The sequence below is a fragment of the Typopeltis vanoorti genome, chromosome 16, assembly GCF_054136105.1.
Source record: "Typopeltis vanoorti isolate ZY-2024b chromosome 16, IOZ_Tvanoo_1.0, whole genome shotgun sequence".
NCBI lineage: Eukaryota > Metazoa > Arthropoda > Arachnida > Uropygi > Thelyphonidae > Typopeltis > Typopeltis vanoorti.
The window spans coordinates 73328244-73356033 of NC_143564.1; the positions used below are offsets into that span (position 1 = coordinate 73328244).

At 35.1% G+C, this 27790-nt stretch overlaps 1 protein-coding gene across 4 annotated transcripts in view; it reads right to left on the reverse strand.

Moving 5' to 3' along the window:
* SsRbeta (signal sequence receptor beta) overlaps positions 1–27790 on the reverse strand; it is a 132741-nt gene that overhangs the window by 44000 nt on the left and 60951 nt on the right. For 2 of the 4 annotated variants that reach the window (XM_090405931.1, XM_090405930.1), the window contains one exon: positions 4246–4412. In XM_090405931.1, the coding sequence (XP_090262057.1) occupies positions 4246–4412 (167 nt within the window). Of the gene's footprint in view, positions 1–4245; positions 4413–10248; positions 10388–10517; positions 10666–27790 lie in introns of those variants that run through there. The other 2 variants (XM_090405928.1, XM_090405929.1) reach the window with 2 other exon arrangements.

Here is a 27790-nt window from a genome sequence, read left to right on the forward strand (position 1 = left end):
TATTAATGCGAATGTGATGCAATGCAAAAAGTGCCCCATTCATGAAGCATTAGTATACTGTGTTTCATTTTAGGAATCATGCGAAGCCAGGAAACAATTAGGGGAGTCTTTAACAGGAATAAATGCAAAAATATAATATCGATGATATTATATTCACTTGGCTGTGCACTGCACACCCTGAATATATGCTTCTAATATATATCAGGGGAGCAGCATGCCCATTTCGGTTGAGTGTGCTGCCGTGTGTCTTATGAAAACTGCGTTACAAAATTTACGTCAATTTGACCATATGATTGCATTTCTAATGATGTATGAAAGTTTTAAAAGTGCATCACTGCTCATCTTAATTGGTCCAATGCAATTAACTATAGGATAACTTTGAATACTTCAATTTATGAATTAATTTTAACCAAATCTGCATAGAGTGGGGAACAATGCATTTGTTTTAAGATATACTAGAACTATACTAGAATAATACTATATTTAGTTTGGTATATTTGAATTACTCAAAGGTGTAAATATAATAGTAAATTTGGAAGAAAAGGATGAGGCTTACCTCCTTCGACTACGATCATACAATCCCCAAATGGCCTGGCAGAAGCCAGGACATTCAGTAGATCGCACTGTTTCCCATTGTAAATATGGGCAAAAAAGTTATAAATTATTTTTAGAAAATTATATATTAAAAACTGATATAGACATCAGTGTCCTAAACACAGAGTTCACAACGCACACAAAAAGGATGAAACTCAGGCTGATGGTGAATGACAGCTGACAGAGAGAGAGAGAGTATTCGGTAACGAAAAAAACAAGAACAGAGAATGGAAGTTTGAGAATGCAGACCAGAGAATTTTGTTCTAGGAAATTTTTAAGAAAACTTGACAGTTGAAATATATTAATAGAGGATTCTGAAAAGGGAATATTAACAAGGTAAATCCTTAGATTGGAAAAGTGACTGTCAACATGAATAGCAAATATTAAGTAATGTTCTATTTCAATGTTCAAAGAAATGCTAAATGAAAAGGTTCATCTTCTATCTCAAGGACACTGGTGATATCAATGATTTTATCAGAACAAGTAATTAGAGAAATCTGAAAGTGTAAAGTGGCTTTAATGAAAAGCTCTACACTTTTGTTAATAAAGTAGTAAAATAATTTTTTCCCCTGTGGTAAAGAATTTATAATTTGTGCTTCTTATAATAAAATTGCCTGAGGTAAGAATATTTATACTCCATTGAAACAGTGAAGATGAATGGAACAACATGGGCTAAATAAAGAGAAACCACATAGTCCCAATAAAGTTAAGAAGTTTTATAATTTGCAAAAATGCCTGATAAAGAGCTGACTCTAGTGAACATTTATTGCTGGTAGGAATTTGTCTGTTTTCAAAAACAAAATATTAAGTCTAGTAGACAGATTAAACCCAAGTAAAACAAACTATTAATAGAGTAAGTCAATGAGAGAATGATTTTATCCTCTAAAGATAAAAGAGATCTCAAAAGCATAGTTTTTATTTAAAAAGTCTTGGATCCAAATACTTTTGTAGTTATTAATTTAATTATATTTACAATGTACATAGTTTGTAGTTTTGTAAAATATATACACATATATATATATTAGGAGCGTATATTCAAGGTGTGCTAGGTATGTGGCGTACGCACATGGAATGGCACTGATATTAGATTTTTGCATTCACTCCTGTTAATTATTCCCCTAATTGTTTCCTGACTTCATGTGATTTCTAAAAATAAACACAATATACTAATGTTTCATGAAGAAACTTTTGACATATAAACATTGCATCACATTCACATTAATAGCCCGGTAGTGCAGACACAAATACGGACACCTCTGAGCACTTTGAATAGACATACAGATGGTGCAGTGGATCAAATTCTTAGCATTCCATTGGTTTTAAGCCACCCAGAAAGCGAGGCAGGGTGTGGGCTGAGACAATAATACCCAGAAATCAATGGCTGTGATTGATTATTGTGTCAACCAATCCAGCTGAACATTTTCATTTGTCACAAATTGCTGTTTTTGTTTTCGAGTTTCATTTGTTTCACGTATGTGAAGTGAAGTGTTTAGGACACCGATATAGATAAGTTTTTAATATATAACTTTCTATAAATAATTTATAACTTTTTTTACCCATATTTACAATTGGAATCAGTGTTGACAATCTACCAAACGTCCCATTTTCCACCAGAGCTTTTGTGGATTATATGGTTGTAGTTGAAGAAGGTAAGCCTCATCCTCCTCTTGCAAATTTACTATTATATTATGAGTGCTGATGCGCAATACATTCTTAAAACTGTCGTACATCAATAAAAATGCAATCATATGTTCAAATTGAAATGAAATTTTAGCACAATTTGCATAAGCCACATGACAGCACACCCAGTCGGATTAAATATTAGAGTTGTATATTCACTTAATGCTTAATGTAAAAACAGTCTTTCTAGAGAGATAACACATTCTCCTTACAGAAATAAACAAATAGATTTGTTTATTTCTGTTTGGAAATCTATTTGTTTATGAAATAAACAAAGAGATTCCAATCATCTATAACAATGAAAGTTTAAAAAAATAAAATAAAATAAACCACTACTAAGACAAGTTAAGGGGATAATAAATCCCTCATTATTTTAAAGCCGGATACGAAACTTGGAGATCAAAATCTAAGAGTTTCATGCCGAAGACCTATCGGTGAGTCCAAGCGTAAGTCAACACCTGGGTAGTACAACATTAGGGCAACTTGGAGCAAAGGTGGAGCAAGCTCCATCACTATCCTTAATATTTTCTCATAATGTAAAACGCAGCCCCTAGGAGATGTATTACTGTTTTACATTATGGGGAGAGGTCACTACCCAGACCGGTTTCGACCTTTATTGAGGTCTCATCATGAGTAGGTAGACCTGGAATATACCAAGGTTTGAGCGAACCGAACTTACATATACCCCTACTAACGAATTGCCAGACCGGTGTACCCATATATTATGGAGCTTGCTCCACCTTTGCTCCGAGTTGCCCTAGTGTTGTACCACCCAGGTGTTGACTTACGCTTGGCCTCGCTGATAGTTCTTCACATGAAACTCTTAGATTTCGATCTCCGAGTTTCATATCCGGCTTTAAAATAATGAGGGATTTACTATCCCCTCAATTTAATTTACGCCGCTGGAAAATTAGCCTCTTGGCTCTTTATCATAGATAATAATAGTAATAATAATATATGGGTACAACGGTCTGGCAATTCGTTAGTAGGGGTATATGTAAGTTCGGTTCACTCAAACCTTGGTATTGCAGGTCTACCTACTCACAGATGAGACCTCAATAAAGGTCAAAACCGGTCTGAGTAGTGATCTCTCCTCATCACGTAAAACAGTAATACATTTCCTAGAAGCTGCGTTTTATATTATGAGAAAATATTAAGGATAGTGATGGAGCTTGCTCCACCTTTGCTCCGAGTTGCCCTAGTGTTGACTTATGCTTGGAGACTCGCCGATAATTCTTCGGCATGAAACTCTTAGATTTCGATCTCCGAGTTTCGTATCCGGCTTTAAAATAATGAGGGATTTATTATCCCCTTAACTTAATTTATGCCACCAGAAAAATAGCCTCTTGGCTCTTTATAATAGTAACTATTAAGACAATTCTTATGAAAGATCTTGTAGCCCTGATCATTTGAGAACTATAAAGTTGATGAGGAAAAGCACGTACTGTCATCAACAAAACTATGCAGAGGAACTGAGGAAAACCAATTAATATATAGTAGGAAAAGCAAGGTCTCAAAATGCAGAATACCTAGAATTGATGGGTAAATCTGAAAATAATAAATGATTTACTGTGCCCTAATTGTACAGGTCATAGAGCTGACTATAAGATGGTAGCTTGGTAAAATAGGCCTCTATGGCAGACCCAATTAAATGCCCCAAGATATGCCAAGAGAAATCAAGTTATTTCTGTGTAATTCTGAGTATAACTGGGATTAAGGAGGAGATACCATCTAGACCAGGAGAGTGGCTAGTATCCAAGCTATGAAAGGTATAAAAGCACAGTACTGCTTTCATTTACACAAAACTAATAAGTCATGAAGGCAGAAAAAAAAAGATACAAGCATGCAAATGTAGATTTTAAATGAAATTTAAATTTCTTAAAACATTCTCAAAATTGTACTTGCCAACACATAATAATTATCTTAATATAAAAAGTATTTATATATAAGAATTAACTACTCAGTACTCACCTTCCACCAACATTGTAAATGTTATAATCTACTACCAGATCTCTACCTTCTACAAAGAATCTGTTGAGAATCTGCTTATGAACAAGTAGTCTAGCCTGGCTTTCTTCTTCTCCTCTTGCACTTAAAGAAAGACACAGCAGGAACAGAAATGCACACAGGGAATGCATCTATGAAATAAACAGATTCCAATCATCTATAACAATGAAAGTTTAAAAAAATTAAATAAAATACAATAAAAAAGAGGAAAATTGAAAATAAACCATTCCTTGCCTTACACTTAACTGCAAGACTCAAAAGAGCTGGATTTTATCTGCATTATTTCTTTCCTTATATTCACCCAACATGCACACCAATTTCTATGACAATCAGAATTACTCATTTTCTTACTACTTTTGAAAACGAAACAAGAGAGAAGGGGTTGGCGGGACAGGTGTTCTTTGCCAGGATGGCAGGAAAAAGACCAAGATCTAGGTGGATTGATACATTAAAAAGTGCCTTAGAAGAAAGACATATAATCATCAACTTCCTGATATATATATCCTCAAGGAGTATTCAGGCTACTAAAACAGCACCACATGATTAAATTTACATTAATAATAATCCCCTATCAACAATTTTCCTCCCAACTAGTCTAATACTTGTCAGCACTCCAATATTGTTGAATCTAACATTTATTCTTCTGAGGCACTTCTGATTGAACCAATCCCATCAATTTCCTCATTTGGAAGTTGGTCCACATAAGTTGAAAATGCCTTCCAATTAAGAAGTTTATCTTCATGTTTAGTGTTGAATGCTATTGCTGTTCCTTCCTTTTGTGGATCATTATTGCCTGAATATAATATCCTCACCTATTTTTGTGTTCTGTGTAATGCCAATAATAGTCCACCAAATACTGATGGTTCTTGTCTATAGTTCTGACGTTGGATTTATTCATCTTCTTATAGAAGATGAATAAATCCAATTAGGAAATAAAACTTCCGAAACAACACTAATGTGCAATCCTCATTTTCTTCTGGTGCACCTCATTAGTAAGAATCTATCTGCATAGTGAATGAAAGAAGATGGATTGGCAGTTTGGGATTTAACAGCTGAGGAAATTGTATTCTTATTGGCTTAAATCAAAATACATAAATATTATAAAATAATACATTAATTATTAAAATTTATGGAAACAACTATTGTGTTATATAAATGTTATATATATAAACCAAAATAATCACTTGACATTTCGACCTTCATATCAAGATCATCATCTGGAGTATACACACACATATAAATAAATAAATATATATATATACACACAAGAAACAAGCTATATCACAATGTACATGGTATGCTAAAGTTACAGTAATTTGGTCAACCTTTACAACTACTGACCTGACCTCTGGTGAAAAAAAAAAACTTACATCAAAACTAGAGTCCTGTTATTATTATTATCTATCTGATTATAAATTCTTGAGAGATATATTATAAGCTAGAGCGCAACATGCTCTTACATAATTACTCATATGAATTAGAACAAAACAGTATAGATGGTGGCCAACAAGAGCTGAGTCCTAAACTAAGGGTTCAATGGAAAACTTGAAGGACAAGTGAACTGAATGCACGTGATCCAAATTCTTGGGATTTTTATGCCACCATTATTGTTTAGATTAGGATGGTAGATCAAAATTTCAGAAGCATTTGTATGTTCATTTGTTCTTTTTTTATGGATAGGAATTGCATGTCCAGTTTCACCAATATAAGGCAAGTTGCAGGTGCAATGATACAGACAAAGTCATCCACCTATCAGCCAAACTCTGCAACCAACCTTCATTCTACCACCTCTCTGTCACCTCCAGGACCCTAGTAATTTGTCTTGAAGCCACATTTATGTAATGGAACTATCTTACCCTGTTTTCACTCCCTTGGAACCTTGCCAGAGCTGGGATTCAGATTAAACAACTTTGTCAGAGGCACTGAAGTTCACCAACTCATCTAGTTTGAGTAATACTTCAAACATAATTTTATATTTGATATGACTGAATTCAAAAATGCATTAAAAAAAAACTCTACTCTAGATGAATTCTAATATTTGTCCTGGATTTTACAAAGCTATTCTGGAGTAGAGGAAGAAAAAAAAATCCATGCATTGAATTTCTGAGTCATGTTCTCATTATATAAAACAAACAACTCCAAAATCAAATGCTGAAAGAAATAAATTAATCCAGTTTTTTTTTTTTTAAGTCTCTGGTGCAAGCAAACTAAAAATTAATTAGAAAATCTAGAAACCCTGTTTTAAACAAGCTGCTTCAGGCTTCAAGTAAGCAAGATGGGTTCTGACATCAGCCAATGAAAATTCATCTATGACCTACAGACAAATCATCCCACGTCCATTGTGAGATATGAACTGAACTCATAACCTGTTAGGAAGAGACGACCAGTTTTGTTTTTTTTAAACTAAAACATTTAGTTTATTTTAATCCTTTTTCTTTTAATACACTGAATATTATTACATTCAAATCATAAAACATGCTCCTGAATATTATCAATTTACCAAAAATTTCAAATCTAGTTTTAAATTAAGATATATGAGATATATTCTGTTCATTTACTAAGTGCCTTTTCAAATCCATAGGTTGGTGGCCATTGTTTCCCACATATTCCTATGGATTGGAAAAGACACTTAAATAAATGAACAGAATATATCTAATATATTTTAATTTAAAACTAGATTTGAAATTTTTGGTAAAGTAATAATATTAATGTACTTTTGTCTGTTTAGTGTTCTATGTCTTTCATATAGTGATGTCTTAAGTTGGTCTCTTCTTCTCCCCTTACAACAAGCCCTAATAATTTCATTTTCCTCTTCCTGATCACCTGTAATCTTTTTTGATCATTCAGTAATTTGTTTTTTAGTTTGCTCTTCGTATTAGTATATGAAATGCACCAATTTTCCAATAAATCAGCAAAGTTACAAAACTGATGCCACAGAAGTTCTGTTGATAACATGACACTGTACTCGAGATTAGAAAATGTGATGCAAATAAGAAAACAATAACAGGTTTCAAAAAATAAAAATAAATATGATAATAGCAAAAATGTTACACATTTGATACAAATGTGTTATCAAAGGCCACAGATATTGGTATTTCAGATACTGACTTTCTGAATGATGATTGTTTTTGCTTTCATCTTCTCTTCCTAAGTATTCTGCAAATGAGCAGGTTCTTCTCTTAGTAGCAAAAACTTTCCTTCCACTCTCTTCTGTTCTGAGCCTTCCCTTTCAAGGTTGTGTACCTGTCTCCATTCAGCATGTCATCTAGCATTGTTTTGCTTACTTTTCCTTTGGGTCTCTTTCTGCCCATTTTTTCCTTCGATGGCATCTCTGATGATTCCATTTCCTCTCAGAATATGTCCAATCCAGTTTCCCTTTATTCTTTTTATTGTCTTTAACAGACTTCTTTCTTCTTCTACTCGTTTTAGGACCTCTTCATTAGTTATTTTTTCCATCCTTCTCCAAATCCACATCTCAAAGCTTTCCAAAATCTTAATTTCTTATTTCTTCAATGTCCAAGTTTCAACTGCACTCCACATATAACATTTAATTAGTCTTTTCAATAGGTTTCTGTCCATTTTACTTCTGAATAAATTCCATTTTCTATTAAAGGCATCTCTTTCCATCACTATTCTTGCTTTTATGTCACTTTTACGTCTTCCATCACTGCTAATCACACTTTCTAGATATTTAAATGTCTTTACTTGATTAAATTTTTCCCTATTTATTTTGATATCCATATTTGCCTCTTTCCTTGCTACTTTCATTACCTTTGTTTTTCTTATGTTAATTTTCATTCCATAATTGATACATGACTCCAGTAATCTGTTCAACAGATGTTGTAGTCCTGTTTCAGTATTTGATAATAATGCGTTGTCATCTGCATATCGTATTGCAAATATCTGTCTACCTCCAATCTTTATTCCTTCTTCTGAATTCTCCAGTGCTTCGGAATACATGTTAAACAAAATTGGTGACAGAAAACAGCCTTGTCTAACTGCTCATCCAATGATACCTGGTTCTGTTGTACCATATATGTCTCTCACCATGGCAGTTTGTCCCATGTATAGTGAAATAATTAGCCTTCTATCTTTCCAATCTACACCAATCTTTTCCATTATTTCCACCATCTTACCCCATTTTACAAAGTCAAAAGCTTTTTCAAAATCTATATAACAGATATTAACTTCTTTATTCACTTCCAGACTTCTTTCACTTACTAATTCTTAACAGTCCAATCATGTCTCTTGTTCCCCTACCCTCCCTGAAACCAAACTGACCTTCTCCAAGAAATTCTTCCACCTTAGATGCAATTCTCTGTGTTAGAATTCTTATAAGTATTTTTGATGTGTGGGAAATGAAGCTCACTGTTCTAAAATCCTTGCAGTTCACTGCATTAGTTTTCTTTGGTATAAGTATAAATATTAAGGTCAGAAAATCTTTTGATAATTCTCTTTTGTTATAAATTAAATTTATTATTTTGGTTATTTCTTCGGTTCCTTTCTCCTGAAGTTGTTTCCAGAATTCTGCAGATATTTCATCTATTCCTTCTGCTTTTCTACATTTTAGTTCTTTAATGGCCATTTCTACTTCTGTCTTCAAAATCTCTGGGCCTAGATCATCTTCATTTACCTTCTTTATATCTTCAATGGCAACTCATTTGGTCTATTTTCTGTGTCATATATATCTTCAATGTATTCTTTCCATCTCATTCGGATTTTATCTTCTTTACCTTTTGATGGCCACAAGTATTTGGTGTCTGTGTTTCTAGTATTGCTAAGGGTGTGTCAAAAGGAGTGATATGTTAGTTTCATTGACTTCAAAAAGGTCAGGTTAGCTTCTAATAGCCACTGTTTGGTTTTTTGCTGTGTGGTTTTTCTTCTTGCTGTTTAACATTTATTTGAAGATTCCTCTTGTTGTGATGGTATTGCAGGCATTTCTTCAGTTAAATGATTTCTTCTGCTGAAAGTTTCTGTTATACTTCCATTTTGGATTCTCTTGCCATTTTGCTTGTTTGAGCAAAAAACAAGTATTTTAAAGTGTCTGTATGCTGCACTGTTGTTGTCTACTCATTTTATTTGTGGATGTGTGACTTTAAATGTAATAATTACTGGAGTTGCCCGTAATAATAATAATAATATGCACCTGTGGGTTGGATAATTGTTCATTACTCTCTATTTTGTTGTGTATATTGTTATGTGGCATTTTTTTTTTTAACCTTGATATTCTTTTTTCTCTGCTGATTTTATTCAGTTATTCATTAAATTATTGACCTATTCTTGTGGGTAATTACAGTTTGTTTTGTTTAATGCTAATATATGTTTGCATTCAGGTAATTTTTGCATTTATAAAAGTAATATATATATATATATATACACACATATAAATTCCCTCACCAGCACCTATAAAAAAGACCTAAAATTTAGGTGGTGATGCTGAAGTTGTGAGGCCAATTACAATGGATCATGGCAACACTGTTGGAGGTTATAGTTTCCTTGTACAAGGCCTTGATCGCACCATATAGATTTCTTATATCCCCAGTACATCCTGTGATTTACGCCAATTGTACTGATGTAATTCACTTAACTCTTTGATGCATTCTCGGTTATCCGAAAGCTGTGCATTAGATAAACCTCTACCACTCCTTCAAGTATTTGTTTGTAACTTTTTCTATCCAGCTATTCCGTATCTTTCTTCTCAATAACATCGCCAGCGCTCTCAATCTTTTTTCCTACTTCTTTTCCAAATCCATGTTTCTGAGGTGTACATTAATGTAGAATATACAGACAAGTTATCAGTTAGTGGATATGGAACTGAACAAAACTTGTAACACTCACTACGTCCCATTTCAGTCAAGAGGAACTTAATTACATAACACATACGAAGTTTATCTTAGATGAAGACATATACTAAACATATAAAATGTTCAACAATAAACTGGCTACTCATATCAATTTACTTCTTACCTTTATTTACAGCAGAATAGCAATAGAACAAGCAGCGTTACCTGATCAACGTGGACACATGTTAATATTCAGAGTGCAATCCAGATGGCGCATCGCCAGAGATAGTTATCAACAATTCACAAGCCAAGTAATAAAATCATTATAGACGATCATAAAACGCTGCGTATTATTATTATTAGCATAAGATCAGGGAGTCAAAGACTCATCGCGGGAGGCCCCACTCTCATGCACACAGCTCATCATACTACATTCACTATCTCCATACTCACCATGTTTTCAGACAATGCATTCCAATCATCTATCACTCTTCACGCAAAAAAACTAATAAAAACCAGCTAACGCCTTTTTATTCCCGTATACGAGGCCATTTAGCCCTATCTAACTTTTGGAGAGTGAGTGGGCAGTTCAATCTCCACTGGTAGCAATCAGAGATAGATGGCCCAAGGCTATCACTAGTTAAGCGGTACTCAGTGAAGAGAGACGGCTCAAATGTGCCGCCATCTCGTGGTCCCTAACCCTAACACAATATATTTAATGTCTGAAATAATGTGGGTTTTACGGTCGATTTTCTTGAGTTTACAGGACGAAAAACCCGAGTTTCCGGGAGGAAAAACCTGCTTGCCGGTGCCAGAGATCGACTAACTCGGGAACCGGTCGAAAAAAGGCTTAGAAAAATATCCTCTAGTGGCCGACTAGACTCGAAACCAAGTCTTCCTTCGTGCGGTCAAGCGCCGTGGTTGGCAAACGCCACATCCACTGAGCTACACAGGCTCTAAAAAAAGGCTTAGAAAAAGTTCCTCTAGTCGGCGACTAGATTTGAACCACCAAATCCTTTCTTCGTGCAGTAAAGCGCTGTAGAGTGCAAACGCCACTTCTACTGAGCTACACAGGCTGTAAATAAATAAATAAAATAAAATAAAAATATTCTCATCCTTTGCTCAAACTCTCCTTATATAGCTTCCATGTCCTTCGCATCATGGAGGACATGAAAGCTATATAAGTCCTCACAATTTTTGGAAAATGTCCACGAAATTCAGTTCTCTATCCACCAACACCCCAGAACACCACCTCCTCTAAGATATCCCTACCAATCTTATACTCTGCATCCCATTTTTGCTTCTCGAATTTTAAAACCTAACACTTTGTACCACTGAATTAGAAGGTCCCGCTTCCTTCTCCATTCACCCCTTTATTCAAGTTCTCTTGTAAAGCATCAATATTTGTTATACTCCTCACAGTTCTTCCCAACTTTGCATCTTCAGCAAACCACTACATATCACCATTCATATCTCTCCCAATATCATTTAGAAACAAATAATTTACTCCCACAAATCAGACTCTTCAGGCATTCCGCTAGTGACATTCCTCTTCTGGGATACTTCTTCCCCCCCCTCCCCCTGTACACTAACGTGTATGGAAGACACTAACCTTTGGAATACATTCAGACAACCAATCTTCAATCCAGTGCACTAATCTACTCTTCAACTCCATCTGTTCCAATGCATTTGTCACCTTGTTATAATAAGTAAGTAAACTGCTAAAGCATCTTCTATAGGAAATCCATGCAGACTAGCAGGGAGAATTCTGCTGCTCTCAATCCAATTCCAAATCTAACAACTGGACCAAATTTCCAGACATATTAGCTTATAATTCGAAGCTTTAGTCTTATTACATTCCTTATAAAACAGAAAAATTTTGTCCTTTTAATGCTCTGAAACTTGTTCTAATCTAAGACTCATGATAAAAAGCACCAGAGCTGTTGTTAGCTCCCTTGAACATTCCCTCAAGTCATCAAATTTACTAAATTCCTTATATATCTCCTGCTCACCCACCATTAGTGGCTCTGCACCCTATCCGCTACTCTCTAGTTACGCATGATGTTACATTCACGAAGATAAAATATCTTTATGAATTGCTCATTTATCATTTTAGCTAAGTATAATTTCCAGATGGCTATCATTATAACATTTTTACTGACTAATAGCACCCTTCAAATATCACTCTTTCTTCTACTCGCCATCGAAAGTTAACTGGAATTTTTTGGGCCTGATTAGCTAACTGCTGCTCATATTGGATTTATGCCAGTCTTACCAAATGAGTTACATTTCTGGTCAGTTCTTTGTCCTCCTCAATGCAGCTAACTATTACCACTCATTTTTTTATTACCACCTTTATTACCACCCTTTCCGCTACTCTCTAGTTACGCATGATGTTACATTCACGAAGATAAAATATCTTTATGAATTGCTCATTTATCATTTTAGCTAAGTATAATTTCCAGATGGCTATCATTATAACATTTTTACTGACTAATAGCACCCTTCAAATATCACTCTTTCTTCTACTCGCCATCGAAAGTTAACTGGAATTTTTTGGGCCTGATTAGCTAACTGCTGCTCATATTGGATTTATGCCAGTCTTACCAAATGAGTTACATTTCTGGTCAGTTCTTTGTCCTCCTCAATGCAGCTAACTATTACCACTCATTTTTTGTGTTTCCATAATGCCTTCTTGTTCCCAATTGCATGATGCACCTCTTCATTCATACCTGACTTATTTGACCTGAATTTTAAAATTCATTCAGACATTGCCTCTGTCAGATAGTTCCTGAGCAAGCTCAAACAACTTAAGCTGAAATCCATTTCATGTTTGTTGTAATCACCAGCCTTATAGTTTCGCATATATCCTTTTCTCAAAGAAGTCCTCATGGCAGACTAACAGTCAAGTATTCACTTCATGGTCATTTTCACAAAATGGAGGAAGATTTGACACCTAATTCAGAATAACATCTTCCGATGAGAGAATCAAATCCAAGACCCATGATCCTTGTATATCCTCTCTTATATACTAAAGTTGTTATAACAAATAATAATAATAAAAAACATGAATTTCATTCAGTTTGCATCCATATGCTACTCTTCATTCCAATCTGTATTAGCATAATTAAAATCACCAATAATGATCACCATTTTCTGCTAATAATGATCACCATTTTCTTATTCAACATACCAATTTGCCCAAACGTTTCCATCTCATTACCCAGCACATTACTATGTCTATACGAACACCCAGCGAAGTATTCCACCTGTCCACCTCTATCTCACACCATACTACCAAACCACTGTCACTATTTGCTACTTGCATCTGCAGCTTGGATGGGCATAACCTCTCTGCCACTATCAACAGCACTTTTCTGTCTGCATAAAAAACTCTCTCCATCTGTATTCCTCTCTCAGGGTGTCATCCTCACCAACCATCTCTTATTCTGACGATATTGGAGCGAATGAGCTCTATCAACGCAACAACTTAATTCTCTTCATTTCTAATACTATTGCTATTCATAAACATAGATACTAGCTCATTTCTGGTTGTATAAAAAATCCCTCAGACACCAATTCTAAAATCTGACTATTCAATGTCTCCCCACCTCACCTTTCCTCTCTCTCTCTCTCTCATCATCATCATCGACCTTACACCTCTCTAGACCTAAACGTTGTCCCCATATCCCTAGCTATCTAAATCCTTTCTTGTATACTCACACAACCACTTCTGCATCTACATCCAAACTTCTCATGTAGTCTCCTGTCCACCCTAACTCTCCCCGTTTGCTTGTCTCATGTTTATTCTCTCATTCTAGAAGGACTAGAAGTTGATAGTGCATGGGAGGTAGTTAAGAAGTGCTTGCATGAAGCAATGGCTGACTGTATACCTAGAGTCCGAATAATAAATCAAGTAGGGGTTAAATGGATGAATAACACCATTAAGCTTGAGTTGCAAAAAAAGAAACAACTATCGAGGGAATTTAAGGAGAAGGGTGACCGGCAGGCACATGAACGGTATAAAGCGCAGGCTAGAAGGGTGACGAGTGTGGTAAGAAAAGCAAAAAAGGATTACGAAAGAACATTGGCCATGCAGGCTAAAGAGAATCCTAAACAGTTTTTTAGATATGTAGCAAGTAAAAGGAAAAATGTACATGGCAGATTGATTTTAAAGAATGCCGATGGTAGGGAGGTAACTGAATCAGTTGAGATAGTTGAGTTACTGAGTGAGCACTTTGCAAAAGTATATCATCAAGGTGGTGACATTGCAGAAACGAATAAACCAGTAGATTATATGGGAATTGTGGTTAATGAAGTGGAGGTGAGTAGTCTATTGCATAACCTCAATGTCAATACATCTGTGGGATTGGATGGTATACCAGCTCGTGTTGTACGAGAAGCAGCTAAAGAATTGTCAGTACCCTTGACCATTTTGTTTAATTTGAGTCTCGGGTCTGGGTTAGTCCCGAGCGGGTGGAAAGAGGGGAAAATAGTTCCACTGCATAAAGGTGGTTCCAAGACTGCTGTTGTAAATTACCGACCGATTAGCATATCAGGAATCATTGTAAAGGTCTTAGAGAAAATAGTCAAAAGGAAAATACAAGATTGGATTGAAGAAAATGGGATACTGTATCGGGGACAGCATGGTTTTGTGAAGGGTAGGTCATGCCTCAGTAACTTGCTCACGTATTATAACACAGTGACGGCTGAACTGGATAAGGGTAATGGGTTTACGGTGATTCTACTGGACCTTGCCAAGGCCTTTGACAGGATTCCACATGGAATTCTAATCAGTAAATTGCAGCATATGGGAATGGACATAGGGTTGGTGAGATGGATAGGAGGGTGGTTGACGGAGAGATATCAGAGAGTGGTTTACTCGGGAGTAGAGTCCACAAGACGGCCTGTGACTAGTGGTGTGCCACAAGGATCTGTTCTTGGACCAATGCTGTTTAATTTGTTCATAAATGATATAGGAAATGATCTGAGAGGAACAGTTCATTTGTTTGCGGATGATGCGAAGTTGGGTAGGGCAATAGTGAATGCAGATGACGTCAAAATTTTGCAGGATGATTTGGATAGATTGGAGGTCTGGGCTAAGGAGAATGGATGTCAGTTTAATGTGGCAAAATGTAAGGTTATGCATTTTGGGGTGAAAAGATTGGAGGCAGTTTACTGCATTGGTGGAACCCTGCTCCAGGAAATTGATGAGGCACGAGATTTAGGAGTGTTGGTGGATAGGGAATTGAAATTTAGGGGACACATTGCAAAAGTGACCAAAACAGCTCATCAAATCACTTGGTTGCTGAAGAATACGTTGACAAGCAGAGACAAGCAGGTTATTGTTCCTCTCTATCGAGCCTTGATAAGACCCCATCTAGACTACTGTGCTCAGATTTGGTCACCTAGGTTTCTTCTTGATGGGGAGGATGTGGAGAGGATCCAGAGGCGAGTGACCAAGATGATAGCATGTCTGTGGAATGAACCGTATGAGAACAGGTTGAGGATTTGTGGGTTGCAAAAATTGGTTGATAGGCGGAGGAGGGGAGATATGATTGAGACATTCAAATTACTGAAGGGTTTCTATAAAATTAATTCAGAAGATATTTTTGAGAACAGGGCTGGTTGTGGGAGGACTAGGGGACATCCATGGAAACTGGGCAAAAGTGTGGTTAGTAAAGGTGTTAGAGCTGGGTTCTTTACTTTTAGAGTAGTGAATGAGTGGAATGCGCTCCCTGAGTCTGTGGTGGATGCTGTGACAGTGAATGAGTTTAAGGCGAGGTATGATAGATACTGTATGAATGTCAGATAGTTGTGATGAATATGATTTGGGGCCTCCCTCGATGAGTCTAATGACTCCCTGGAGTTGCCCGTAATAATAGTAATAATAATAAAAATTATCTTCGTCCATGCCATCCACAGCTCTCTTACCTCACTTCACTGCTCTTCCATAGCACTTGCATTCTCAGGTCTTCGATTCACCTGCCATTGCTCTCTTTTCCAAGAACAGTCTCTAGCTGAAGCATACCAAATTTATTTGAATGTACCCCATCTCTCTTTCTTGTACAGTTCCATGCATCCCTGAAATTCATCCAACACGTTCATGAAATGAATTCTTTCCTACTTAAAGAGCTCCATTTGTACCTAATATTCGTCCCGCACGCTCAGAAAACGAAGTCCTTCCTCATATAGCTCTGCTAGGATACCATTTATAATCTTTGCCTGGCATCTCAACTCGTCACTATCATACCTGAACACATTTCCTAGAACACTGCTATCTTTTTCTCTTCTCAACAATCTCCCTCTATTCATCCTTGCCTTCTTGTTATCAGTCAAAATCACTTATGTTACTACCACTACAACTCATTTGCTCTCTCACTCCTTATATCCAATGCTTCAGTCATTCTGCTTATTCTAATTCAGGAAAGAAACATTGTGCACTTTCCTGAATTAGAAACTCAGCTCTCACCTCTGATAATTGAATCTCATAAACAATCAGTCTGAAATCATTCGTCACTTCTTTCACATTGCTGTCTTTTATTCCAGTCTTTATCACTTTCTCCTTATTTCATTCTGCAATCACTTCATCTCTTGCCACATCCTCAACAAATTCTGATTTAATATCCTAAATTTCCTCATTGTCCTATTTTCTCATTTTCTTTACCTTGAAACCGAACTTTTCGAAAATAGAAAGCTAGTGGTGCCACCTGTTGTATCTTTTTGTTGTTGAAAGCGGCAACTTTCATTGGTGTGGTGTCGACTGTTTATGACATTTGTTTCATTAGAAGCAGAGTTATAGTACCAAGAGTGACAGGGTGTTTTGACGAACTCTCGGAAAATGAGTTTCAAACAGTGAGCTGCGATTGACTTTTCTGTTAAACTTGGTAAACGTTTGACCGAAACGCATCAAATGCTTCAAAGCATACAGTGATGAATGTTTATCCCATACTCAATTTTACAAGTGGTTTAAGCGATTTCAAAGTGGTCGTGAGACGCTTGAGGATGACGAAAAGCCGGGCCGTCCAAAAACTGGACTGAGCGAAGTTAACATCCAAAAAGTTAGTGATTTCATCACCTAAAACCCGAAATCGTCCGTGAGATTGATTGAAGATGAACTGGGGAATTCCATAATCAACTGTACACAATATTTTGACCGAGGATTTGGGCCTTCATAAATTGAATTCGCGATTTGTCCCCACTAATTGACCGACGACCAAAAAATGTACCGAATTGAACACTGCAAGGACCTCATTAAAACCGCTCGTAAAACCAGAATATTAAATGGAAAAATTTTTAGTTTTCCATTAAATATTCTGCTATATATTTTGTAGCATGTATTCAATAAACTAATACCTCTGTAGTTAGCAGGTTTTGTTTTATCCCCTTTTTTAAATATAGATATTACTATGCTTGTATTCCATTCTATTGGTATTTGTCCATTTGTATATAGTTTATTTAAACATTTTAGTAATCTTCGATGAAATTTTTTCCAGCAAATTTATACTGTTCGGAGTTTATCCCATCTTCTCTTGATGATTTGCCATTATTTATTTTATTTAGGTTGTGCTTTAATTCTTTCATTGTTATCATATCATTTAAGGTATTTTGAAAGTTTCTGGTGTAATTATTTTTGATGCCAGTATTATCCGTCCAAAGATCTGCAAAGTAATCCAAGAATTCTTTTACATCTATTTCACAATTTATATTTGCTGTTTCATTTATATCTGCATTCATGTGTTTTAGTATTTTCTACTCATTGGGTCTTATTTTGCATATTTCATTTTCTAGATATGATGCAGATTTTTCCCACCTTTCCCTGTGTCTCTGGTTTCTCTTTTGGCAATTGCTCGTCTTTTTTTATATTCAATTTCATCTTCTTGTTTTTGCTACTTAACCATCTTTTAAAAGTCAGCTTTTTATTTCCAATTATTGTTTTTATTTCATTTTCCCATATATATAATTTTTTATTTTTATGATATTGTTTTGTGTTCTAGACTTGCATATGTTGCTGATGCGATCATTTTTTTTATATTATTCCATTCTTTCTCAATGTCTTCATTTTCTTGTATTTTTTCTAAGTAGTTATTAATCCTCTGTTGTTATAAATTTCTTATACTTGAATCATTTAGTAGTCTTACTTTGTAATTAGATTTTGTTTCTCCAGTTTGTTTATATTTTTGTATTTTTTGTAGCCAGTTTGGTGGAAATCTTAGTTTTGCCTGTACTAAATAGTGATCTGTGTCACCTTCCAGCCCTCTTCTAACTTTAATCTAGGAAGAGGTTTGCTGCTTTTTCATTTGCTATAAAGTAGTCTATTATTGATTTTTGTCCTCTTGCACACCATGTATATTTATGTATATTTTTATTATTGTAAAATGCATTCATTATTTTAAAATTATTACATATTGTATAATCAATTAGTCGCTTTCCATTTTTGTTTACTGTTGATTCTCCAAATTTTTGTTAATTTTTATTTTTGTTAATTTAATTTATATTATTGTTAATTTTTTTCATTCCTATTCTGGCATTAAGATCTACGGCTATAATTATATGGTCTGTTTTATTTAATTTTTTATTTATATATTCCTTGTAACTCTGTAAAAGCAGGGCCGATTTTATCATTAGGCGAACCTAGGCAATGACCTAGGGGCGCTAAGACTATATATAGAGAGACAATGTATAGGGGCATCAGATACTCTCATACCGGCCCTGTGTAAAAGTAATCATTTTCTTCTTCTTTTCCTTCTTGAGGGGCATACACTCCAACAACTGTTAAATTTTCTTTATTTACTAGTTTTACTGTGCCTGAAACCGTGGTCATTATAACAGCAATCTTACTGTAGTGTAATTTTCAAGGCATTGTGTTATGTAATTCTATCATTCAAATAGTAATACTGAAATGACGCGATGCATTTCAATAGAAGGAGAAAGTTCTGACTACCACATTTCATTAAATTCCAAACGGTAAACGAGAACTTTTAAGTTTGAATCGTTTGTAAATTAAAACCGGCCAATTATAAACATGAGAAAATAATTCATCAATTTTTTCCTAAGACTAAATTAAAATATATGCACATTGTAAAAACTCAATGTAGCTTAAAAAATTCCAAAGCACATTACATCGATTTTTTACATAAGTCAAGTCCCATGAGAGTGTTGTAAAAATAACTTGTTTCTCTCTGTATATTTTGTACTAGATATTTTTTTGTAAATAATCCTTTGGACGTTATTTCAGAGTGTTAAAAAACAAGGCAATGTTTTGCCGCCGGAGCTGTATCTAATAGATCTACATGCGGGCATAAGAAAGGTTGTTTATGAAATTTTGTAAAGGCTTACAAGCTTTGCACGTAAACACCTCCGAAGTCAGTCTGAAAGGTTCAAACAACTTTCTGATGGCCGGCAACTTACAATCAGAAGATAGCACAGAAGAGAACAAAGGGCGGACCGAACTTGAAACTTAAGATGAAAGAATCATGCCGAATTCTTCGGGGGTTACAAACTTCGTGCGAAGTCTCAGAGAAGGATAATAAAAAGGGACCGAGCCAAGCATAAAGGCTTCCTGGTTCGAGACGTCGCTAGTGAGAGACGACTTCCAGGCCAGAGAGAGCTTCCAGACGTTGCCGAAGAAAGAAAGGCTTCCAGTCATCGCCAGAGAGAGAGGGAACAGATTCGGGAGTCCATAAGAGAGTCAGTTGGCGGCATTTACGGTCATTGGAGGCGCCTGTTCGAGCTATTGGAGACCGCAGTTGTCCAGGCATTTTCGGCGAGCCGAAGCAGAGGAGAAAAGGCGATGTAAATTACCCGAAGCAACTTCGCTCGGAAGATTTTCTTTTTCGCCGTGGGAGAACAACCTTTTGCCGGTCGTAGTTCCCAGCCCACTATTTTATCGTTGAGATATATTACTGAAGCCAGACATTCCTGAGGAAGCTCAAGATCTGAATTGAAATAAATGCCATAAGAATGTACTGAAAGACTTTTGACTGAATGTGCGATGCTGAGTCTTTTGCAAGTTAAAACATTTTGTATTTTGTATATTCCCTCTCATAGTAGGTTGCAGATGGACTTTTAAGAGATTGTTCAATAGTGGTAAGAATTGTCATTAAGAGAATCGATTGGCATATTGGAAGTTGATATAAATTTTCTAGGGATAACTTAACAGAGAGTTAGCTAACCTCTTTGCAAGTAAACTAGAAGTTTAATAAGTTGAATTTGAAAGCGGAGAGTAAATAAGATTGTGAGTTAAAGAAGTTAATTAGTGTTAAAGTAAATATGTTATAATTTATGCTAAAGATTTTATAAATGGATAGAAAAAGCAATCTCCCTAATGTCTAAATTAATGTATATTTCAAAGTAATGTAAATAATTTTTTTGTTCTTTTTATTAAAAGAGTGCTGCCTGTTTGTTTATTTTTACAACTACACTGTTCCTAAATAAATCGGACTTGTGAGCGGGAAACTAAGTGATATAACCGAAGGAAGCGTAAAGTTAAGTAAAAGAATAGACCACGACTGTTTGTTTAAAGTTTTATTGAAGGAATTTCTGTTAGGGATGGAAATCTGCCGGCGTATTATTGAGTTTTATGCTAATTAAATGATATTAGTGGCGCAGTCTAAATTAAATAAATTTTCTAGTATCTCAGGCATAAGACTCGTAGGGCAAAGGGTAGATAAACATAGTACGTAATAATATAAGCAAGAAAGATTCAGAGAGAGAAAGCGCGCACAGCAAATTAGAATAACGGAATATAAAGATATAGATAATATAGAAAGTATAGAGCAAAAGACATTACAAGTAATAAATAAATAATAACGTATTATTACAATGGCGCAACAAGATATTACAACATCACGTTAACCACCACTTATAATTACCGAAACGAAACTGCGAGGACAATAGTTAACAGATATTACGTAAGAGTAGGCTGAACATATTTCCTTTAGACAAAAACAGGACATTGGGATGGCAATATAAGGACGTGGGTTATGTAATATTCTGTATTCATAAAAAAGTAAGACGATAAAAAAAGTTTTATTACATAAACATATTGAGCTTACCATTATTCTTCAGTGACAGAACTCATACAAAAATTTAGATAGACATAGAGAGGTGGGGGGGACTGTATTTCACCACGATCGTACCATGAATATTTCTCCAATGAAGTTATCTTACGCAGCTAATTTCGGCTTTTCAACATCTTATCATAAAACTTCTCACACTCCATGACACAATTTTGTCTTACACATAACATAGCCCTCATTGTCTCATTACTTAATCTAGATTTCTCCTTTGACCACATACTGTTCATGACAGAAAATATTTTCTCAAAAGGTCTTGTACTTCTTGGAAAGAAAAGAATAAACTCTACAATATTACAAAAGACTTGACAATCTAGACCAGTGTTTCGCAACCAGTGGTCCCCGACGATGGGACAGGTCCGCAGGCAGACTTAAATTAATTAAATAAATATTTTTTAATTATCCAAACAAAACAAATTAAAATTGAATAAGTAAGTAAAAATTATTGAAATCAGATGGAGCCTTCACAAATCCAACAAATTGCGTCAGAATGTTCACAGGCGGAAGCAATAAAACTATTGTTTTTCCCTTCACCCCTCTTTTATTATTCGTCATTCTGCCGCTAAATTTGTAGCGGCTGAATGACAATAATAAAAGAGGGGGGTGAAGTGAACAGGAATGTTGTTTCATTGCTTTCGCCTTCCCTTGCTGTTTTGTCAGATTTGAAGTGAACATGTGTTATCAACATTTCAACCAATTGCTTGTTGTGTATAGATTTTTATTATTGAAGGTTTCCTTCAACCAAGGCTCAATATATCTTCAGAAGTGCTAAGTGATACTTGAACAAAGTCTGTCGTGAGTTAACCCCAGTATTTATTTATATATTTGTATATTTTTCAGAAACGTTTTTTTTAATAATGGAAAAATGGCTTAGAACTAGGACTTTGAAAAGAAGAGCAAATGGAACAGGTAATGCTAACCATAATTGTAATACATGTGTTGTAACGGCCAGTAAATCTGATACTATTAAAGTAGAAGAAATAAGCAGTTCAAAGAAAAAATACAGTAGGAAATATAACAGTTCATATTTGGAATTCGGGTTTACTTGGTGTGGAGATGAAAGCGAACAGAAACCTCAATGTGTTTTGTGTTATGAAGTGTTGTCGAACGAGTGCATGAAACCTGCGAAAATCCCGACGACATTCAGAAACTAAACATTGTGATGTGAAAAATCAGCCAATTGAATTTTTTCAGCGACGCTTAGGGACATTAAATCATGAGAAAGATATAGTTTCGGCCATGGGTTCCATTAATAGCAAAGCACTGGAAGCATCCTATCTCTTAAGTTTGCGCATAGCGAAAACAGGGAAACCTCATTCTATCGGGGAAAATGTACTACTTCCAGCTATAAAAGATGTGGTAAAAACAATGTTTGGCAGCAAGTTACTAAAAGACGTTGATTTGAAGCTCAACCATCTCATTAAAAGTAAGTAGTAACATAATTATATCACCTTAATTTATTTGTTTAATAAAAATTAGAACTTTGTTCAAATGATGATACACTTTTAATTGTTTACTTCCAATTTAATTAATTATGTTGCCATATCTTTCAAAACATGCTTTTAGATTTATTATGTTATAAATGGCACCGTTTTTCAGAAATGTTGGTAATTCTTACATAGGTTTAAAAAAAAAAAATACAAAAAATCAAAACGACGTATAAGGAAATAAATTTAAAAAAAAATAGGATGTTTATTTTTGAAGTAAAACTTTAATTCCAACATTCTAAAATGTTATTTTTCTTGCATTTCTGTTCGCAAAATCGTCGATCATTGTCGAAGTTTATTTCGTCACTCAGTTGCTGTTTTATAGACAGTAAGGCAAGATTTTATAAACGCCAAAAAAAAAAAAAAAAAACGGATTACCCCCCCCCCCCCCCTTAGGTACGCTTCTGTAACTTAGTGGTCCGCAGAATTGTTTTAGGCATTTTACTGGTACTTGGGCTTAGAAAGTTTGAGAAACGCTGGTCTAGACGTTTTTCGCTCATTTTAGAAAAAAAAATCTGTACCCATCTATCAGATACAGGAAAGTTTTCTTTATTGCATAATTACCTCACAATTATTGATTTTGAGGGTCAACTGATCGAACACGCGAGTTTCTTCTGTTTCTGTGTATGTGATGAGTTCCTCGTTCAGGCTATCCTATATTTTTTTTCCATTCAAGTGTCTTCCTTAGTAGCATCCACTTGAACTTCTCAGTGTTTCCTAAACTGTACTTCCACTGTTGACATATTCTAAGCAGCAGGTTTCATAAAAATTCTCAAGCACCTAAAAAAACTTAGCCTCATTAATTTTTCCTGAATCTACTAACATTTTCAGTTATTTTTTGACATCACTAGTTACAAACATTTCACTTTTTCTGGACTCTAAATTATTTACAGGATTTTCAATGTTCATGACCACTTCTGTAGCTGAAATTATTATAATTATTATTACGTAATACCTCCAGGGAGTCCAAGGACCCATCGAGGGAGGGCACCTACTCCACAACTCTTTGTCTCCACCACTCACAACTACCTTCATCATCTACACCAACGCCATCTACTGTCGATCATCAGCACTAGTATTTTCACAGACGATCACATACATCCATGCCCACGGTGGGATTCGAACCCGCAGCCTTTTGGTTGGAGAGCGGATACACCGACCACTTGGCTAACTAGGCAGGCTAACTATTATTACTAAAAATATAATCTTTTTCAATTAAGCCAATGTATGTTTGGAACGTAGACACCTGATCTCTTGCAAATGACAACCACAATTTCAAACAGGGATCTTCAAATAATTTCCGCAACATAACAGGGCATTTATCTGAGAAAATAAAAACGAAGCCCATCAAACATGCTTAAAATTCTGTCAGTTGATGGACCTGCCAACATGTATTTTTTTTATTTTCTCTGAAAAAATCACTGCAGATATCGATATTTAGTATCGAACAATGAGACTCCACGGTTATACAAATCACTAGTATTCAAGATATTGATATACGATTATAAGTTATGAATAATAATTAATGCTTGACCAATATTAAAATATAGTTTTTATTAAAAAGCGGAACAAAATTAACAATTTTATTAAAACGATGAGGCGGCCGGGAAATATGAAAAAAAAAAAGAAAACGGTGCTGTCCCATTCAAAACGGTACGTATGGTCAGCCTATGTAAGAAGGATTAATTACTTTCCGTCCGATAGTAGACGGCACGAATTCTACTTGTCTTCTCTGTAAATATTTATCCAGGCTTACAGTCGTCTTCAGTTGACAAACAACATAGGTTTTTTTACATGCCTTCTCTCTTTTTGTAAATAATTATTCAAACTTCTGAAGAACCATATAGAACATTATCATAATCTATGTTAACAATAATCTATGTTATTATTATACAGTCATACCCCGACTTACGCGAATCCGGCGTTACGCGGTTTCTTATATGTACGTATTCCAGTCCCGCTTCACGCCTCACCACTATCTTTTCGGCGCCGGCCGCATTCGCCAATGTCGCACATGCTGTGAACAAGCACTGACGTGTTCCGCGCGGTCTCCATTCATACACGATTTTTATAGTCTACAAACCTTGCGATTGTTTAATATTATGTTCTTGATAAAAATTTTATCAAATAAAAAATAATAATAATGTCGTGCAAAAGAAGCAAGTCCGATTTCTTCTACTGCTAGCAAGAAAAGAAAAACATTGACTTTGGAAACAAAACTCAACATTATTAAGGATTTTGAAGGTGGAATGAAAATTTGTGAGCTAACAAAGAAGTTTGATCTACAGGAATCCACATTAAGAACAATCATGAAAGAAAGGTTTACAGATTTTGGAGGACATAGATTCTAGAGAGGAATGAATTGTAGCCACAAGGCAAGGAGTAAAAAAATCGTTTATTTTTTTATTCCTTGCTATGAAGAAATTTTGCGTGACAAGAAAAAGACATTACGCCGTTAGACGAATCTATTAGATTTTATGAAACCATCGACATCGAAAATAACTTTGATTATATTTCTTAAAAAATATAGGTGTTTTTGTAAACCTTTGGTCCCAATTAACTAATTTTTTTATTTTTATATATGTTTGTATATATAAATTACATGCAAAATTATACCCCGAGTTACGCGAATTCGACTTACGCGCTTTTTGTTGATCCCACCTACCGCGTAACTTCGGGGTATAACTGTATATTTCAAAACAACTGCTGTTAAAATTATTCAGATTTTTTGATTATTCTCTAATGCCATTATCTTACTGGCACTGTTAGGTGGCAAGCACTAAACCGTGAAGTTTTCTTTATTACTATATTAAATCTGTGAGTAAATCTCACATATGGACGCAATTCTGCTAACTACTTGTACTGAGAGGCCACTGTAGGAAAATGGGGGGAAGCGCTTTTAATTAATTAGCCACTAAATGTATATCTAAGTGAAGATGATGTAGTAAAATTACAACAAATCAAATTTCCAATACCAACTTAATAATTACTGGAAACCCAGAAATTATAATATGATTATAAATTCAAGTAAAACAAACATAATGAAATTTGGAAGACACCCGGAAGATATATGGATAACACTTAATCAAGAAATCCTAGAGGTTAATGGTTGTAGTTTCCTAGGAGTGCACCTGACTTCCAATTTAAATGATATGGCAACAATAAAACACACTTTTATCGTTTTCGAAACTTAATAAAATTTGGAAAACAATAAAATTTCTACAACTCAAACATAAAATTATACGAAAGTATAATACCACCAATAGCTCTCTACCGGAAAGAAACATGGTCCTTAAAAAAGGGGAGAGAGAGAAAACTGTTGGCTCTTGAAATGAAATGCCTCAGGAAAATAAACAGAACTCACTAGACAGAATATAAGACTAATGCACAAGTGCTGCAAGATTTGAATAATCCTAACTCAACTTTTCTTAACACAGTTAAAAAGCATCAACTCCGTTGGTTTGGCTATATTGTGCGAATAGAACCCGGATAGACTTCTCGTTTGTCATTTGAGTGCAATATAGAGTGCACAAGTGCAGGGGAAAACCAAAATTAACATTACATAAATCCCTTATAACTGCACTGAACTTTCAACGCTGTTGGCATATGAAAGAGCTTGCTTTGAAAAGAGAGTGGAAGGCTCACGAGGTGTGCATGATATCTGACACGGACCAATACGGTGTTTATCTTTCAGAAACTAAGATTTTTAATACAATTCAAGAAAACTGACCATATTACTCGCAATACTTCGGACAATAATATATGTCTGAAATGGTAGTAGTTGTTTACTGTACTCTTCTCCTCGGAAGACCATTAAAATCACCGATAGTCTTAGGCCAACTGTGAGTGATTGGATGTTCACCAGGTACAAAACGTTATGGCAAAAATGATCTCACCTACTCCCTCTGGGTAAATAAAAGGCGTTAGCAGATTATGTAGTAATTTACTTTCAAAGGCATAGTTCAAAGAAGTTTCTACTGGGCTTCGTATCGCACAACTTTTGTCATAAGAATTCGTAGTTCCGTATTTGCATAAATCTTTCCAGTCTAGGAATAATTTGCAGATGCAAACAAACGAATTGATTACAAATCTAGTAGGTGCTTATGCATTTTGTAAAACACAACAGAAACATTGATGGTTAATGACCAGTTCCTTCTTAATACATCGACCACATTTGCTACTTGTCTGGATGATGCAAGTAATCTTTATAATTTTTTAAATCAAGAAGTATCCAGTTTTACATGGTGGTAGCGAGGTTTTTCTTTCCAGAAAACTAAGGTTTTTTATTGTACCTGGCTGGAGAATATATGCAGTTAACAAATAGAATATACTGATTTTAAAGATTTAATTACTTCGATCATAATTCGAAACAATGCAACTCATTAATGCAATGAAAAAGATTGTAAAAAGAAGGATAGAGCACTGATCAGCTTTTATGTACATGTGAATTTTCACATGTACATAAAAGATTATGCATAATGTGTAAATACAGAAATTAATAATTCATCTTCGTGAGGTCTGTGAAATGACATTTGCATCCATAATGCTAGGAAGGACCGTTCTAAGTTCGATTCTAGTCGCCAATTACGGTAACTTCGACCGATTCCCGAGTTAGTTGACCTGTGATATGAGCAAGCGTTTTTTCCTTCTGAACACTAGGATTTTTGTCCCATAAACTCAAGAAATACGACCATAAAACCCACACTATTTCAGACATTCATCTATTGCGTTTAGGGTTACATACTCCGAAATGGTAGCACTTGTCCGACTTTTTTCATCGAATGCCATTTATAATTAGTAATAGTATTTGGTAAGCTAGCCTCTGAATAGCTATCAGTGGAGATTGAACTGCTCCCTCAGTCTCCAGAGCTAGCAGGGATAGTTCTAACGTTTGAAAATCGAGTGACAGATGGTCGCCATCTTTATCCATTACTGAAAGCTAAGTAAAAGGCTATGATTTTAGATTAATCAAATCGGGAATACGGAAGATTATTGCCGCTGTTTCTTGATCCTAAACATTATGTTGTTCTCTGAAATAGTGTGAGCACCGTAAATAGTTACGGTGATTTTTTTGAATTGCAGGGTTAAAAGCAGGAATTTTATGGAGTTAAATTCTACTTATTTTGTTCAACTAAATCGGAAAACAGCTGAAAGAAAATGG